Consider the following 16,908-nt stretch of genomic DNA (forward strand, 5'->3'; position numbering starts at 1 on the left):
CTGTGGCATGGCCAAAGATGGGGGAGATGGGGCACCACCAAGACCCTTGCTGGCTCAAATTTACATCCTCAAAACAAAGAGATGCGGGCAACACACATAAGTGTACATACCTTTTAGTGCTCACAATGGCCAACCATGAAGATCTGAGCCCAAGCTGGCACTGTGCCATCCCCCACACCACCTGCACAGAGGTGGCAGTACACACTGGCCAGCTCCATGTAGGGCACATAGCTTCAAGGAATGGAGTTGGCTGGGCTGAAGCCTAGAACCTCCCACTAGCTCCACCACTCACAGGACAGAGGCTACTAACAGGACCGGAATCCTTGAAGCAGAAATAAGGGGTTACTTGGAAATTACTACTCCTGATCCCGAGTTGGTGCTGAGGATGCTCACACCATGAAAGTTCAGAGATTTGGGTCGGGGGCTGTGTATATACCTGACAGCCGGGGTGCCTCCGCCTTCATCGCGCCCTCAGCATTTCCTCGCCGGCCACCACGAGCTTCCTGTGTCAAGTCCAGAGGAGCTTCTTCGCTCACAGACAGGGTGGTGAGTGTGCTGACCACAAGGATGCCCAGGCCGACCCAGAGCACCACCTGCACCAAAGACCCCAAGACAGGAGGAATGATGACAGTCCCTGTATCCAGCTGGAAGCTATGGAGACTCTGAAACTTCCAGGAGAGAGTAGGGTTCTCCTTTTCCTTTTCTGACACAGGATACTACATAGCCCAAGCTAGCCTCAAATTTACAAACTCTCTGCCTCAGCTTTGAGTGCTGGGATGAGTTGTGCACCACAAGGTCAGGCTAAGGTCAAGTTTCTCAACCACCATGGCGAGAGAAGCAAGACGCTTGGCAACTGTCCACCCATTCTTTAGGTCTGTGATCACAAAGGGCCTCAAAGTGCAGGCCTGTGCAGGGATGTGGACCACACTGGTTGGATATCCTACCATCACATTACCCACATCACTTGGAAATAACAGCTGGACACATCTGTCCTGGTAAGGCTTGATACCCTGCTTAGATAAGCAGGGATACAGGCTTCACCTCTCATCTGAGGTGGGAGTGGCCATCAGTAACTACCAGGGCTACACTCAATGTGCTGGATTTCTTGGGGGCCTTTTTCTTCCGAAGGGCCCTACAACTGATAATTCTGTGGGACTACAAACCCCTCATATATCATGCCACCAGACACCTGCTGAGCCACCTCTCCACTATGTGTCTGGGATGCTCCCAGTTCAGGTGTTGCTATCTGTGCCTTGCTCTGGTCTGCTCAAGCTTCCTGAGGGGCAGTAACTCCTAGTTCCACAGTTCTGCAAGAGGAGCTGCAAGGTGGCCTCCTAACCAGAGGACACTCACTGCCTTGATGTCTCAGAACCCCTGTCCCTTCTGCCAGGAAGCACAGCTATCCAGTGAACCAAAGTATATGTGGGGTACTGTCTTACATGTATCCCCTTCAGTCATTACATGGGTCCTACAGTACTCAGGGGTTCAGCCCCTGCCCTCACCACACCCTAAACTCTTTTCTTAGCTCTGTGGAGGCTGTTTCCCGAAACTCAGCATACTAATCCTTCTTATGCAGAAACGACTCGGCTCACTGCTCATCCAGATGACCAACAGTCATCTCAGGAAATCCAAACCCGTACGGTCGCAGCATCAGCTCCCCAAGAAGGCAAGGGTGCGGGCTAACACAAGACAACTGAGTGGTGCTGAGGCTGTCTCAGGAGGCAGGCTCTGAAAATTCTTTTGGGCCCTGATGACCCAAGCTGTGCCCTCATGACCTGTCCTAGGCTGCCTCTCCATTTTCAAGGATACAAAGGTCAGAGGATGCGGATGGACGTTTAAATCAGCCACTGAAGGAGCCAAGAGAGAGCTTCACATCATGGTCTGGACCCAGAGTGCCCTTCTCAGCGTGACACTGACTCTGGCAGGCTAACAGCAGCCTCCACACCGCCTTCTAACCCAGCTCACTCAGGATTTCTCCAGTTGATGGCAGAAATGACCTTTCGCACAAGCCACAAGAAAAAATGTTTCTCCCTAAATGCATTTCCCACCCAGTAGTGGGGAAGGCAAGGCTTGGAGAGAGTGGCATGTGGAGCAGAAGAGAAAGGGTGACTGCTCCATAATAGAATCCAAGTTCCCTGATGGAGCCCGGGGGACTCTGATAGGGCCTGGTGTTCTGTCCCCGGTCCACCCAGTGAAGTAGGCTCTCCTCAATGGCCTGGACCAAAGATAAAGACATTTGTTGGTCATTTTATATCAGTTATTGTTAATGGGGACTATCATTTGCCGATCCCATGGGGACTAACAAGGAAAGGTAACATTTCACCCATGACTCTGAATGACTGATTTCAACCCTCAGCTTTTTTAGTTTAATGACAACACCCAGAAAATAAAACAACAACAACAAAAAAAAAAAAAAAAAAAAAAAAAAAAAAAACATTAACTTTGCTGATACTGGGAGACAAGCTTCTTGAAAAACTCTTATTACAGGCCAGGTGTGGCAACACAGGCCATAACCTCAGCACTTAGGAGGCAAGTCAGGGAATCTCTGAGTTCGAGGCCAGCCTGGTCTATAGAGAGTCCAGGACAGCCAGGGCTCTGTAAGGAGAGCCTGTCTCAAAGACAAAACAAAAAGAAAAGTTCCCATTATGATCCATGTTAGAAACTGAGTTCACAAAGTTCTCAGGACAGGGCACAGTAGACAAAGGTCCCCATGCCCTACTTGCCTTCCACTTCTTGAGGATGGTGGGAAAGCAGCTCAGAGTATACAGGGATACTGAGAAACATGCTAAGTACAAAATTCAGATCGCCTTACAGGGACTTGTACAGTCAGAGAAAAAGTGCGCAGTGTATTCCAATTACAATCTATGGGACCCAGAAAACAGACCCAGTCCACCGGGTGTCTGATGTGCTCCTACCTCAGGGAACCCCAACCTCCACTCTGTAAACAGATGTGACTCCTGTTCCACAGAGCACAGGCCAACAGGATGCACAATCAAAACACTTCTTGAGACCAAGGACATGGGCTCTGCATGCTGTTGGGATGTCTACTGGACCCAGCGGATGGTCTCTAGCCTCCCCTTACTGAGCTTGGACCTATCCAGGCACATATACTATGAGCTGATGGCTCTGTGGCCTCGACTCTGCAACTGCCAGCCAGCCTGCCTCGTCTCTGTCACGCACTCACCTCTCCTATCGCAGCAGCAAGACCCCAGGCAAGAGCTCCAGGCCTCCTCAGCTTGAGAAAGCCATGGGAACAAGGCTAAAGACTTCAAACTATGTTCTCACCTGTGGTGACACTTTCACCACAGCCAGAACAGAACACACCCAAACAGAACACGAAGTGCCACTGACCACAGGCCTGAAGCTTCTGTCAGTGAATGCAAGCAAGCAGGGACACAGCTCTTGAGCTGTCCTGGGCTGTGGGGTGGAGTGCTAACAGCTCCTTTGGAGTTCTTCTAACAGTAAGCTGCAAGGAAGGCTAGAACATCAGGGAGGGGAGCCAGCCCAGGGTAGCCTCAGGCCCAGGGAGAAGACCAGCCTGGCCTCAGAGTCAGCCCAGCTCCTAGAATTGTGCCACAGTTTCCTGCAGCGGAAGAGCTGCTTTTGAAGTGGGGATCTCGGTCGATAAGCAGGATCCGGTGTGCCAGACATCTGATTTCAGAGCACCCTGCTGACTGCAATTCTGGCATCGATCCATCTTAATGTAGTCCAGAGCCAGCCAGGAAAAGACACAAATCCACCCCCTACAGTTCAGCTCAGGCTTGGGAAGTACAGGGGTCTGACGAGGGCCACAATCCATAAACATCCCATTCCCCCTCCCCCCTCCTACACTGCAGCTCTATGAGGAGCCCTAACTCCTAACACAGTAGAGCCCTAGGACTGGGCAGAGAACACACCATTCTGTTCTGGACAAAACAGTTCACACACTTGAATTTCAGAGACAGAACATACACACAGGGCCAGGCCCCAGCTACTCAGAAACAGAGCACCTTGATCCCCGTACCAGGGCCAACCGTGTGGGTGAGCGGGTCCCCCTGCCTCAGGTACCTCACTGGCCTGCTGAGAGCTCACTGCTATGTGCTCAAGTGTGTGCCTCTCACACTTGACCAAGATCAGCTGATTCCAAAATGGGGCCAGCAAAGCTTTTTTTTTTTTCCTAGAGGAATCCACCACACTCTTGTAAGTGTCCCTGGGGCGGCAGCGCCCCCTTCTGGTTTCATAACAGGAGATCCTCAAAATAGTAACCAACAAGGCCAGCCAGCCTCACTCAGGATTAGAGACAGAAAGAACTGCTGGGTGAAGCTAGGATTTTTGTTGTCGTTCACTGGGTCACTGTCATGCTTCCTAATTATCCTTCCTTCACACACTTCACACCAACTGCCCATCAGCCTTGGACTTCCTTTTTGGCTCTTTGTGAGGTCCCTGAGCAGAGAGCAAACATTGCACTGAGCCAAATGTTCAGTTGACCTGAGGAGCTGCCTCAGTTTGTCCCTTCTGCAGGAGCAGCTAGAGTTCCTGGGACAGGCCTCGTTCCCAAGGACCTCAGACCCGGCCACACTCCCACAGTATGGAAGCTAAGCATCACCAGGTTGAGAACAGCAACACAGAGGCTGCCGCATTCATGGCAAAACTGCAGCATCTTCCTACCTCAGTCACAAAGGAGTTCAGACCCACGATCCTCAGAAACAGTTAAGCAGGCAGAGACTGGCCTTGGCATGATGCAGTCACAGTGTGTTGAAGACAAAGAACACCACAGGCACCACGACAACAGGCACACAACGACACACACACAAAAGAAACAGGAGTGTAGTGACGGGAGAGGGAAGTGAACCAGGAGATGCAGGGAGGCTCAGTGATGTGAGCAGGAAGAAGCCGACCACAGGAAGTCCAGATTCCCTGCACATCAACAGCTGCGGTCAGCACGCCAGAAAACCAGTCCCCGTACAGGAGCCACTGCAGCAGCACCGAGGTGACAGCTGCTGCACAGAAGCTCATGCTGGGCACTGCACAGGAGCCGCTGCACAGGAGCCGCTGCACAGATACACTTTCTTCTTGAGAGCATCTGTGGCACTGATGCATTTTCAATGGGAATAGAGCCAAAGGGAGATTCGAGTTCTTAGATCAGTTGATTCAACTTTCGTTCATAAAAGAAATCAACCAGAACATTACAAATGTGAACAGTGGGGAAAGAGGAGAAGTTAGAGTTAAAAAGCCAGGCATGAGGTCTTTAATCCCAGCACTCAGGAGGCTCTGTGAGTTCCAGGACAGCAGAAACCCTGTCTCGAAAAACAAAACAACAACAAAAAGGAAGGAAGGAAGGAAGCAAGGAAGGAAGGCAGGAAGGAAGGAGAAGGAAGCAAGGAAGGAAGGCAGGCCTAGACAATGAATGACAAGTCACAGTGTAGACAAGTAAGGGTCATGGCTCAATTGGTAGAGACCTGGTGTAACACACATGGAGCCTTAGGTCAGATCTCTAGCGCTACATGAACCAGGCTTGATGGCACAGACCTGAGACAGAGGCAGCAGGATCTGAGGCTCAGGGTCATCTTTGGCTATGTGGAAGATTTGAGGCTAGCCTGGGCTACACGAGACCCTGTCTCAAAGGCCAGGTTATAAAACAAACAAGTACAGCAGGCGCTATGACACTGCTGGTGACCAGAGCAGCAGAGGAAGAGACGAATAGCAGACTGACGTAAGGACAACTGAATGAAAAACCAGGAATTTACTCTATGGCACCAAGACCTTTATGTGAGCCACCATGTGGGTGCTGAGAACCCGACCAGGTTCTCCGGAAGATAAGTAAATAAATACCCTTACACTCTGGGTTAACTCCCCAGTCCAAGAAAATCTCTTCCCTTAATTTTTAGATTTACAAATTTTATTTTATGTGTATGAGGGCCTTGCCTTCATAAGTATGCATGCACCACATGCCTGCCTCATGCCTGCTGAGGTCGGAAGGTGGCAGACGGTTAGGAACCACCCTGCAGAAGTGGGTCCCCTCAAGAGCCATGAATCCTCTTAACTGCTGGGCCAACTCTCCAGCCCCAAGAAAGTCTAACTAGGATTCCCTCGAACCCTCCCCAAAACACCTGATGTGGTAAACACCAGGACTTGACAAAGCAGGAAAATCACATGCACTCCAACAGGCAATGAGTTAACCTCACTAACACGCTGCCATATCAAGTAGTGCAGAAAAGCTGCTGTCACACTGCTGTCCCCATTTAACTACAACACTAGATGGGAACACTTCGGTCAAGGTAAGCACTTGGGACAGGCCAGAGTACAGACTCCAGAATGACTCACCGGGCCGGGCACCGAGAACTGGGGGCATGGGCTCCAGCAGCCACAGCCTGAAGGAGAGGACGAAAGTCCACACAAGCTGACAGAGCAAGCAGCTGCCAAGATGAAAGGCAGTGAGAATCAGCAACACTAGGGCTGACAGTAGGAACGAGGGCTCACTGAACCCAGGTTTACCCCAGCTAGCTACGGCCTGCTCATGAAGTCTTAGGACACACGAGGTCTCACCACTCAAAGCCTCTGTAGTTTCTTAAACATGATGATGACTGAAAATTACTAAGCATGGCAGGAGACAGGACTAAGCCACAAAAAACTAAGGACAAAAATGGAACATTAGCCAGAACTGAGGGCAGCTGCTCCTCGATTTACAGGGGGTTACACCTTGACAAACCCAATGCAACTTGAAACGACCTAAAGTTGGAGATAGCAGCCAATGCACCTGGGCATTAGCGTCCTCTCTGCTGCTGTGATAAACACCCTGACAACAGCATCAAAGGGAGAATCAGTTTACTTTGGCTCACAGTTTCGGGGTATAGTTCCCTATAACTTCTCTAACAATGGCTAGTACAGCTTGCCACTGCTACCTAATGCCAAGAGTATCACACACCACTGACTGGAGGAGATCAAACTTCCACATACAGCATCCACTGAGTGTGTATGAACTTCACACCACTGTAAAATCAAAGAGCTGTGTGGGCACCCGGCCGTGAGAAACCATCATAACAGAAGCAATGGCAATGCTGAGGGCTGCGAGGTAGCTCAGTTGGTAAAATGTGTGCTGCATAACAGCAAGGACCTGTGTCACCCCAGCAACCATGCAGGGGCCAGGTTCAGGGAGGGAAAAATACAGCACAGAACAGTAGAGAAGATGCCTTTGGCCTGAACACACACACACACACACACACACACACACACACACAAACTCCAGCCACATATCCCACATTAATAAGTAATGGCCTGGGGTGGATGGAATGGCCTTTAATTCCAGCAATCAGGAGGCAGAGGCTGCCTGGTCTACATAGTGAGGTACAGGACAGCCAAGGTTACACAGTGAAACCTTGTTCCATAAAAACAGAAACAAAGCTGGGCAGTGGTGGAGCACACCTTTAATCCCAGCACTTGGGAGGCAGAGGCAGGTGGATCTCTGAGCTCAAGGCCAGCCTGGTCTACTTCTAGGACTACACAGGCAAACCCTGTCTTAAAAAAATAAAAGACAAAGGGAAAGTCTTGCCTAAGTCAGTGGGTGTGACTCTATAGGTAGCAGGCAGCGTACCACACACCCTACACTCTGCAGACAGCAAGAGCACCACACTCCTTACACATCAGAGTATTCGAACAGACTGCTTGTTGCTCTTCTTGTTGCTGTAACAAAGGACCAGACAAAAACAGCTTATGCACAGAATGGTACGTCAAGGCTGTAGCTGAGAGAAGGCATGGCGGCAGGAGCATGGGGCGCTGGTCACGCTGCATCAGCAGTTAGCAAGCAGAGATGAGTCCCACTGCCTCAGCCCCGGACCCCAGGCTGTGGATGGCAGTTAGAGTGGCTACTCCCATATCAATCAAGCCACATCCAGAGGGTTGTCTCCTCCCGTTGACAAACAATATTAATCATCACGGAGACACGCCCCCCCCCCCACACACACACAAAACAAAACAAAGAGTGGAAAAAGCTAACCTGAGCAGACTATAAAACCATTTAGGGACAGTATCTCCACAGACACATGGAGCAGGTGCCTCACGAGGCAAAGCATCAGCTAATAACACAGCCTCAAAAGGCTAACAGGACATAAATCTACAACTAGGAACTACTGTACCTTTCTCAGAACTGGTAAGGTGTTTTAAAATCAGTACTAAAATGCCCAGTTTGAGCCTTTAGGCCTGAGCATTCATACATAGAACATGCCCTATGTCAGAACATGAAGCACATTTTAACCAATGGCAAGGAGCTGAAAGTCTCCAATGTACATCCACAGAGTCACTAAAAAGCCCCAAATACAAGGAAATTATTACGGATTAGATTTGAAGCATCCCACTAAAGGCTCATGTGTTGCATGTTTGGTCTCTGACCAGTGAAACCGATCACTGAGGGAGAACTGAGTCACGAAGGCTTTGCCTTTATCAGGGGATGAATCAACCCACCGACACCGGTGGCACTATGGAGGTGGGGCTCCTCCATTTCGCTTGTTCTCTCAGCTCCTTGGACGCCACAGGTGAGCAGCCTCTGGCACACACTACCATCTCTGTAACAACAGAGACCAAGGACCACACCAAAACTCTCAAACTGAGCCCAAACCGATCTTCCCTAAGTCTCTCTCACAGGCATTTGTCACAGTGATGAGAAGCCTAAGAGGCTGTGGGCGAGAGAAGACGTCCGTGGGAATCAAACACCTGTGCGGGGCTGGGGCGATGGCTCAGCTGCTAGGAGCACACACCACGCTCTCAGAGGCTCGAGTTCAGTTCCCAGCACCCACGCTACACAACTCACAACACCCTGTTATCCCATTTCCAGGGGAGGCAATGCCTCTGGCCTCTGCTAACACTTATATTCAAACCCACATATATACACATAATTCAAAATAAAACAAATCTTTAAAAATATTAGGAAAATACTGTCAGTTGGAGGTGCTATGACCTCTACAATCTAGTCAGCAATGACAATGTCAGCAATTATTCCAGAGCATGCATGAGGAGCACTGACAACAAGGAGTACTGATGACAGGGAGCACTGACAAAAGGGAGGACAGGGAGCACTGACAACAAAGAGCACTGATGACAGGGAGCATTGACAAGGAGCACTAATGACAAGGAGCACTGATGACAGGGAGCACTGACGACAGTGAGGACAGGGAGCACTGACAACAAAGAGCACTGATGACAGGGAGCACTGACAAGGAGCACTAATGACAAGGAGCACTGATGACAGGGAGCACTGACGACAGTGAGGACAGGGAGCACTGACAAGAAAGAGCACTGATGACAGGGAGCACTGACAAGGAGCACTAATGACAAGGAGCACTGACGACAGGGAACACTGACGACAGTGAGGACAGGAAGCACTGACAACAAGGAGCACTGACAACAAGGAGCACTGACAAGGAGTACTGAAGACAAGGAGCACTGATGACAGGGAGCACTGATGACAGTGAGGACAGGGAGCACTGACAATAAGGAGCACGGACGACAGGGAGCACCTCTGAGAGGAAGAGAGTGTTCGCCTTCCAGTACCAACCATGGAGGAAAAGCACAAAGGCTCAGCACATGAAACAGGCAAACAGGTACAGGAGGGACCAGCACACCAGTCAACAAAGGCCCCTAAGAGGCTCAAACAGACAACAGGACTGAGGACACAGTAGGGGACAGTGTGGATCAACTGGACAGCTACATGAGTCCTGTGTCACTTAGGTTGATCCCAAGTGGGGCTGAAAGATAAAAGCTACCAAAATAGATCTTTAGAACCTGGGACAGGCAGATATCTCCACTTTTCTTAAATAGGACCAAAAAGTACTAAGGGGAGAAAAGCCAATAAACTAGGCCAAAGTAAAAACCAGAACTTCTGTCACCAAGAGATGTCCAGTGCCACGTAAAGTAACATACATAGATAACCCAGCACCTGGGCTACAGTCAGTGCCTCTTGTTTCAAAATACAGTGCCATCCAGACAGCTCAGTGGGCTGAGAACCCACGGTTCAGTTCCCAGCACCCGCCCGAGGACCACAATTGCCTAGAACTGCAGTTCCAGGGGATCTGACACCTTCTAGTCGTCAAGGACATCAGACACACTCATAAGTGTCCATTAGCTTATGAATAATAAATTTTGAGAATTTAAATGGGGCCCCTAAGATGGCATATCACATAAAGGTGTATGTATGCTACAAAGCTTAACAATTTGAGTTCCGTTCTAAAAACCAGATGTTAGGAGAGAAATGACTCCCCCAAGTCCTCCACCCTTCACATGAGAACACACGCACACACATGTACACAGAGTATGTAAATGTAAGTAAGGGGGATGTTCTTAAGTAAGAAAAAGTGGCGGGCAGTGGTGGTGCACACCACTGGTCCCAGCACTTGGAAGGTAGAGGCAGGCAGATCCCTGAGTTCAAGACAAGTACGGGGAAGTCCAAGATAGCCGGACTACATAGAGAAACTCTGTCTTAAAAAAAAAAATAAACAAAAGAAATTAAAACAAAAAAAGCCAAACAAGTGTAAAGTATATATATTTGAAAAAAAAAAGGGGGGGGGGGGCTGGAGAGATGGCTCAGTGGTTAGAGCACTGACTGCTCTTCCAGAGGTCCTGAGTTCAATTCCAGCAACCACATGGTGGCTCACAACCATCTTAATGAGATCTGATGCCTTCTTCTGGTGTGTTCAAAGACAATGACAGTGTACATATATATAACAACAACAACAACAACAAAAAAGTAGCTCTCCCATTCTTTAAAAAAAAAACACATAATCCATTAAAAACTCCTACAAAACAAACAACAAAGAAACAAACCAAACTGTATAAATCTCTGGGCAATGCACACCTTTGATTTCAGCGCCTAGAACGCAGAGGCAGACGGATCTCTGTGAGTTCAAGGCCAGCCTGCTCTACAGAGGGAGTTCCAGAACAGGCAGGGCTACACAGAGAAACCCTGTCTCAGAAACAAACCAACAACCCCTACAGATCACCTAAGTAACAGTAAGGCCCTCATGCAGTGACTGTAACCACCACACCAGGCTAGAGCCACTAGAAGAGACAACAGTGACCTCTTTTTAAGATGCAGGGTCAGAGAATGAGAGGGCTCACTGGGAGATTGGGGGTGTCAGGATATCCCATTTGGCTTAGAGGGTTTCTGGCTTGTGTGTAAGAACTGTTTTCTACACACATTATACCTTTCTTCAGTGTATGTGCATGTAGAGGCCCAAGGCTGTTGTCTGGCATCTTCTTCAATGGCTCTCCACTTTCCTGAGGCAGGGTCTCTTGCTGAGCGTGGAGGTTTCTGAATCAACTAACCTAGCTACCCAGCCTGCTCCTGGAACACTGCCTCTGTCTCTCTCATGCTGTGATTACTGGCTGGCCACCATACCCACCAAGCTTTCACAGGGGTTCTGGGAGCCCAAACTCAAGTCTCATTCATAGTTGCACACATGCTTTGCCCACTGAGCCACTGTCCAAGCCCATGCTTTTCTTAAACAGCTAGCAGTACACAATAGTAAGAAAACACACAATTCCCTAAAAAGGAAGCGAAACCACAGGCACTTCATAGAGAAAGAACCTAAGTGGCTGTGTGCCTGAGTCAATGACCCCTCAACAGGCACAGGGTGGGTGGGAGGTTCCCACTCTGACCTGTCTCATTTCTAGAATACTGTCTACAGGTACGTTCTCGTGTATAGGGAAACACCTGCGCCAAAGTTAGAGATGCTAAGTGGGAGACTAGGATTATGGCACTTCCACACAGTGAACTCCAAAGGCCACAGCTAAAAATAAACGGCAATATCGAATGCTTGCACCTGTGGCAGAGGAGCAACCTGCTGTGGATGTTAAGCAAAGATAGCAGAAAGCTACATGACCAAAAAAACCAAAAAGCTGGAGCATGCCCACACATCGTCTTCCTAGGATACCCCACTGATCCAGCCATGGTGCTCTCTGTGAGAGTGACTATCTATCCCCTGGAAGAGACAGCTGAGTCACAGCATAGACAGATTTAGTGGCATGTCTTAGGAAAGGAGAAGAAGGTGTCCTCTCTGGGGAAGCCCTGACACACATGGGGCAGAGACCAAGCCACCTGTGTGGCCCGTTCCCCACATCTCCTTGACCGAGTGTTCTTTGTGCTGAGACATTGAGGCTGAGCTGACAGAACCTGTCTGAAGACCCTGGCTGGAGACCGACCATTCTGCTGCTGCTCCCTGACTGGACTAACTGGCCCAGGGCCAGGCCACCTGGTGGGCAACTCTCATCTTCATCCAGGGGACAGGTGCAGAGGGCCAGGGGAGGGACACACTCACCTGGGCTGAGGGGGCATTCTTGTGGGCTTTCTTATAGATCAGAGCCGGGCAGATGAAGCAGATGAGGCTCCCCATCGTCGCGCCAGTGAAGCCAAGGATGGTTTCCACTACAAATGAACAGACAGCAAGGGGTGGCTGGGAGACTGTGCTCACCGGGCATAAGAGTGATAGGGTCACACTGTAAAGGCTGCCTGAGTGCCAGTGGACAGACATCTGCCATATCCAGGGGGCTCCGCCACCATCTCCACCTTTCTCCTCCCCCTTATACACTAAAATTTGTCAGAGCAGGGCATCCTGGGAAACTGTTGACAGCTGATAATTTATTTATTTATATTTTTATTATTTTTTAAATGCAGTCAGTATCTTTTTTTTTTTTTAAGATTTGTTTATTTTATGAGTACACTACAGCTGTCTTCAGACACACTAGAAGAGGGCATCAGATCTCATTACAGATGGTTGTGAGCCACCATGTGGTTGCTGGGAATTGAACTCAGGACCTCTGGAAGAGCAATCAGTGCTCTTAACCACTGAGCCATCTCTCCAGCCCAGACAGCTGATAATTTAAATGGCCAACCACACGTGATTTCCTACAGAAAATCAGAAGTTGGCTCCGCATGGCCTAGTATACACTACCATCACTTAGCAAGTGCCCTAGTGCCTTGTCCTAAGATAGGAGTGAAAAGAATACAATGGGCTGGCTGACTGAAGCCACTGCTCCTGTGTTTGGTGACACCATGCTACAACCGGCCTGCTGGAGAATGGGTATGATCTTGATTGGATACTAGGATACTAGAAAAAACGCATGAGACTCCGGGAGTGAGCTTAGCTGAATGCTAAGCATGGGCCAGAGACATGGGCCCTGGGTCCCCCATGCAACAAGAATGGAATAAAAACTAAGGGCAGAAAAGAGGCAGCAGGGCCAGTCACCGCAGGGGCTGTCCACCTACCATTGGGGATCATGACCCCACCGACCATGGTTCCAAACACCACCGAGAGGGTGAGGACTTTAAACCGGAGTGGAGGCATGTAGCCGCCTGCAGCAAAGGTTCCATCTTTTTGCTACATGAAAGAAAACAAAAGCAACCAGTTTTGAGACAATCACTTTCCAGTGGCAAACACCACAAAGGGCTCTGCCCAGCAAGCCTATCTCTGCATGGGCCGGGAGGGAGCTCACCTAGCAGGTGACGGCTCCAGTACAATCAGATTTAGCATAATCAGATTTGGCTGAGCAGCTGTAATGGAAGCCTACAGACTGCTGAGCAGTCGTAAGTGCTTTACTCCCGTCATGGGCTGTACATCTCCCAACACTGCTTTGAAATGTTAGTATTACATTCTTCTTTCTTTTTGTTTTTGCTCTTAGAGCAAAGACAAACCAGACTCTTAGACACACACTGGACAGTAGACTACAGAGGGACAGCCCAGTTGAGTGAGTCAGCTCCTTGTCAATGTGCAGTTTCCGAGGACATGCTGAATGCTGAAGCTCTGCACGAACACGCGCACACACGCACACACACACATGCACACTAAGTTCTTATCATTCCCAACAGATCTATGGTGGACATTTAACAATTTCAAAGTCCAGACAGGAGGAAAGTGGAGAAGGATTTGATGTGGCATATCCCAACACCCTGCCATACCTCACACAGGACACTCTGGGTGTGGCACCACAAGAGGTGTTGGCCTCAGAGTTTACATGCCTAAGAGTCCCACACAGCCTGGCTCAGATCCTGGCTCTGGCAGCACCAGCTTCGTGCCTCTGTTTCCCCTCTGACAACAGAAGCATCTCCCCATCAAGCAGCTGATCCTCATGAACAGACACACAGGAGGCCTGGCTAACACAATGATCGCTCCTGGGTTAGGGTAACTGAGCCTCCCAGAACTAGAGTTTCAAAGTGACTTATTCTCATAGACGTTAGCCCAGGACAGACTGAGGCAGCTATAGCTGGAATCTATCACTGAATAAGGATGACAGTCTGTATATATCCGAGGAACCCCAGTCACAGCATACTAGAAGGTGACCAAGAAATTTTCTAAAGGAGGAAGCAGGAACCTGTGTATCAGATATTCCTGAGGACAAGCAGAAAAGTCATCAATAGGACATCTGCAAGAGCTGTTGTAGGTGTCTGTGGATACACAGACAGTTCCCAGTAAATCCACTGAAAACAGAGGGAAGGGAAGGGAAAGAAACACTGAAAACAGACAGATACAGGGAAGCAGCCCCACGCATGTGAAGGAAAAGGCAAAGCAGATGAACGGCTTTTCAAAACAGGGTTTCTTGGGTGGGTCTGATTGTCCTCGAACTCCTCTGTAGACCAGGCTGGCCTCAAACTCCACCTGCCTCTGCCTTCCGAGTGTGGGATTAAAGGCGTGGCCACCGCTGTCTGGCAGTGAACTTACTTCATACTTTTTTCTGTTCCATTACTGAGGTTTAACGTTACAGAGATGGGTAATTCTCTTTGAGTTCAAGGCCACCTTAGTCTGGATAGAGATGTCTAGACCAGGCAGAGGGTTACATAGTAAGACCCTATTTCAACAAAACAACACAACTTTGCAAAAGAAGGGGTACATTATGCAAAAATGCAGTGTTCCAATTTGAAACACATGTATAGAAGCAAGCGGCCCCAAACAGCCGTCCACACACATGCACACACCAAGCCCACATTAAGCAGTTAGAAGTGGTCAGGAACCCACCGACCAGGCTGTACAGCATGGACAGGCTGCAGCACGGTGACCCTACGGCCACAGAGCTGGTCTCACCTTTGCCCTCCAAGGGACAAAGTCCTAAATTCTACTTTGCATAGCATCCAAGTATGTGGAACTAACAGGCACACTAGGAGCTAGCTGCGAGAGGCACTCACCTTTGGCACTGGGCTTCACTGTCACTGGCAGCCAAGTCCATAGGACGGAGTCACAGCTCGACTGCCATGACTCCAGCAGCAGGAGCTCTGTACCGGTTGCTCCTACTGAAGGCTACACCCTGGGACCAGCACCATGTCCCTCACCCTAAGTGCTCGAGGAATCACCAGGAGTCCTGGCCAGTCAGACAAACCATGTCTAAGATGTTGGACATTGAACCAAAAGCTGCCATCACAGAAACAGCCCAGGCAGTGGAGCTAACCTGCCAGACTAGGGAAAGGGTGCCCTGTGAATAAGGGTGGAGAGGCTTGATGGACATGAGGCAACCCCAGGGCAAGCGAGGACCAGAGAGCCTTTAGTTTCTATCCCTGTATTTGAAAGTTCCCTGTGAAGGGTGCTCGGAGTGTGATCAAAGTGATCCATGTGTCCCTGCTGCAGCCTCCCCAGGACTTGAGGTTGCCAGCATCAATGCTGCCAAATCCCAGAGACAGCTGAGTTACCTACACAGCTGGCAGGGCCACAGGCCACTCTTGTATGTTCTTTTACCAAGGTGGATTCAAGCCACACCTGGTTAGGGGCTAAGAGCACACACAGCTCAAGAGCAGTCAGTGTATTTTAGCATATATGCGGTCCAATTCCCTAGCAACAAAGGAAAGAGGGGGGAAAGGAAAGGAAGGAAGAATGGATCTCTATTAAAGACTTCCCGAGAGGGGGAGAATGGCTCAGCAGATAAAGACACTTGCCAACAAGCCTAACAACCAAATTTTGATCCCCAGAATCACACACACACACACACACACACACACATACACACACACACACTTTTTTTATTTCTAACTAGGAAATGCTCCACCTACCAGTCATAAAAATACAGAGCTAGCCCAAGGGAACGAAAGAGGACCATACCTGCTGCTCAAATAGCAGCGTGTTCAAGGCCTGTCTGCACGGCAGAATCATCATGGGGAAGCCCACAGCCACGGACATCACGAAGCCCACTCGGATCATCTCTGTCACCAGGTTGGAGGGGAAGTGTAGCAGTACGTTGCCTGTGGTGGCATCAGTAAAGCTGACATATCCAAAAAACCCCACCTGTTGGAGGAGGAGAAACAGCAATGTGGCCAGCTCTGTCTCTGCCGGTCCACCACCGATCGATCACTCTCTGACTGACTGCCTGTCTCCCTGTCTGTCAGTCTGTCTTTATTCCAGACTGGCCTCAGAGTACCTCCCAAGAAAGCTGGCACAAGACCCAAACACTCCTCAGCACTTCAGTCCCAAGACTCCCGATGACCAGAGGTGGACGACTGTTGACATGCAATGTCAGTGTAACTTCAACAGAACCATAAATAAGCCAAAAATGAAAAGGAAGGTTCTAGAAAGCCTCCTTCAGAGGAGCCACCCTTAATCTGGTTTCAAACTCAATCAGGAGCTGGGTGTAGGGGCTCAGGACTGTGGTCTCAGGAGGATGGGGATAGTTCCAGCAAACCTGGGCTACACAGTAAGACCCTGCCTCAAAAAAACAAAAATAGAAAAAAAAAAAAAAAACAGTCAAGTAACTGTGGAGTTAAGAGGACAGAAGAAGACTAGGACTAGATGATGCTCCAATGCTCAGGCCTGGACCATGTTCCAGTGACCACTCAGAAGACTGTTACCATAGAGATAAGGCACAACAACCCTAGCATGTTTGCATTCTCATCTCAGACAGCATTTCTCCCCTTCATGGTTCTGGGGACCAAACCTATGGGTCATGGGTCAAGCTCTCTGCCAAGCA

General features: G+C 49.5%; 1 protein-coding gene across 11 annotated transcripts in view; it reads right to left on the minus strand.

Annotated features, from left to right (window-relative positions):
* Positions 1-16,908, minus strand: part of SLC38A10 (solute carrier family 38 member 10) — a 44,396-nt gene that overhangs the window by 11,750 nt on the left and 15,738 nt on the right. For all 11 annotated transcript variants that reach the window (XM_080922715.1, XM_080922724.1, XM_080922723.1 and 8 more), the window contains 4 exons: positions 16,047-16,229; positions 13,232-13,343; positions 12,285-12,391; positions 437-593 (listed from right to left, as the gene is read on the minus strand). In XM_080922715.1, coding sequence (XP_080778841.1) covers positions 437-593; positions 12,285-12,391; positions 13,232-13,343; positions 16,047-16,229 — 559 coding nt within the window. The remainder of the gene's footprint in view (positions 1-436; positions 594-12,284; positions 12,392-13,231; positions 13,344-16,046; positions 16,230-16,908) is intronic.

Source organism: Micromys minutus (assembly GCF_963924665.1).
Source record: "Micromys minutus genome assembly, chromosome: 10".
NCBI classification, from domain to species: Eukaryota; Metazoa; Chordata; class Mammalia; order Rodentia; family Muridae; genus Micromys; species Micromys minutus.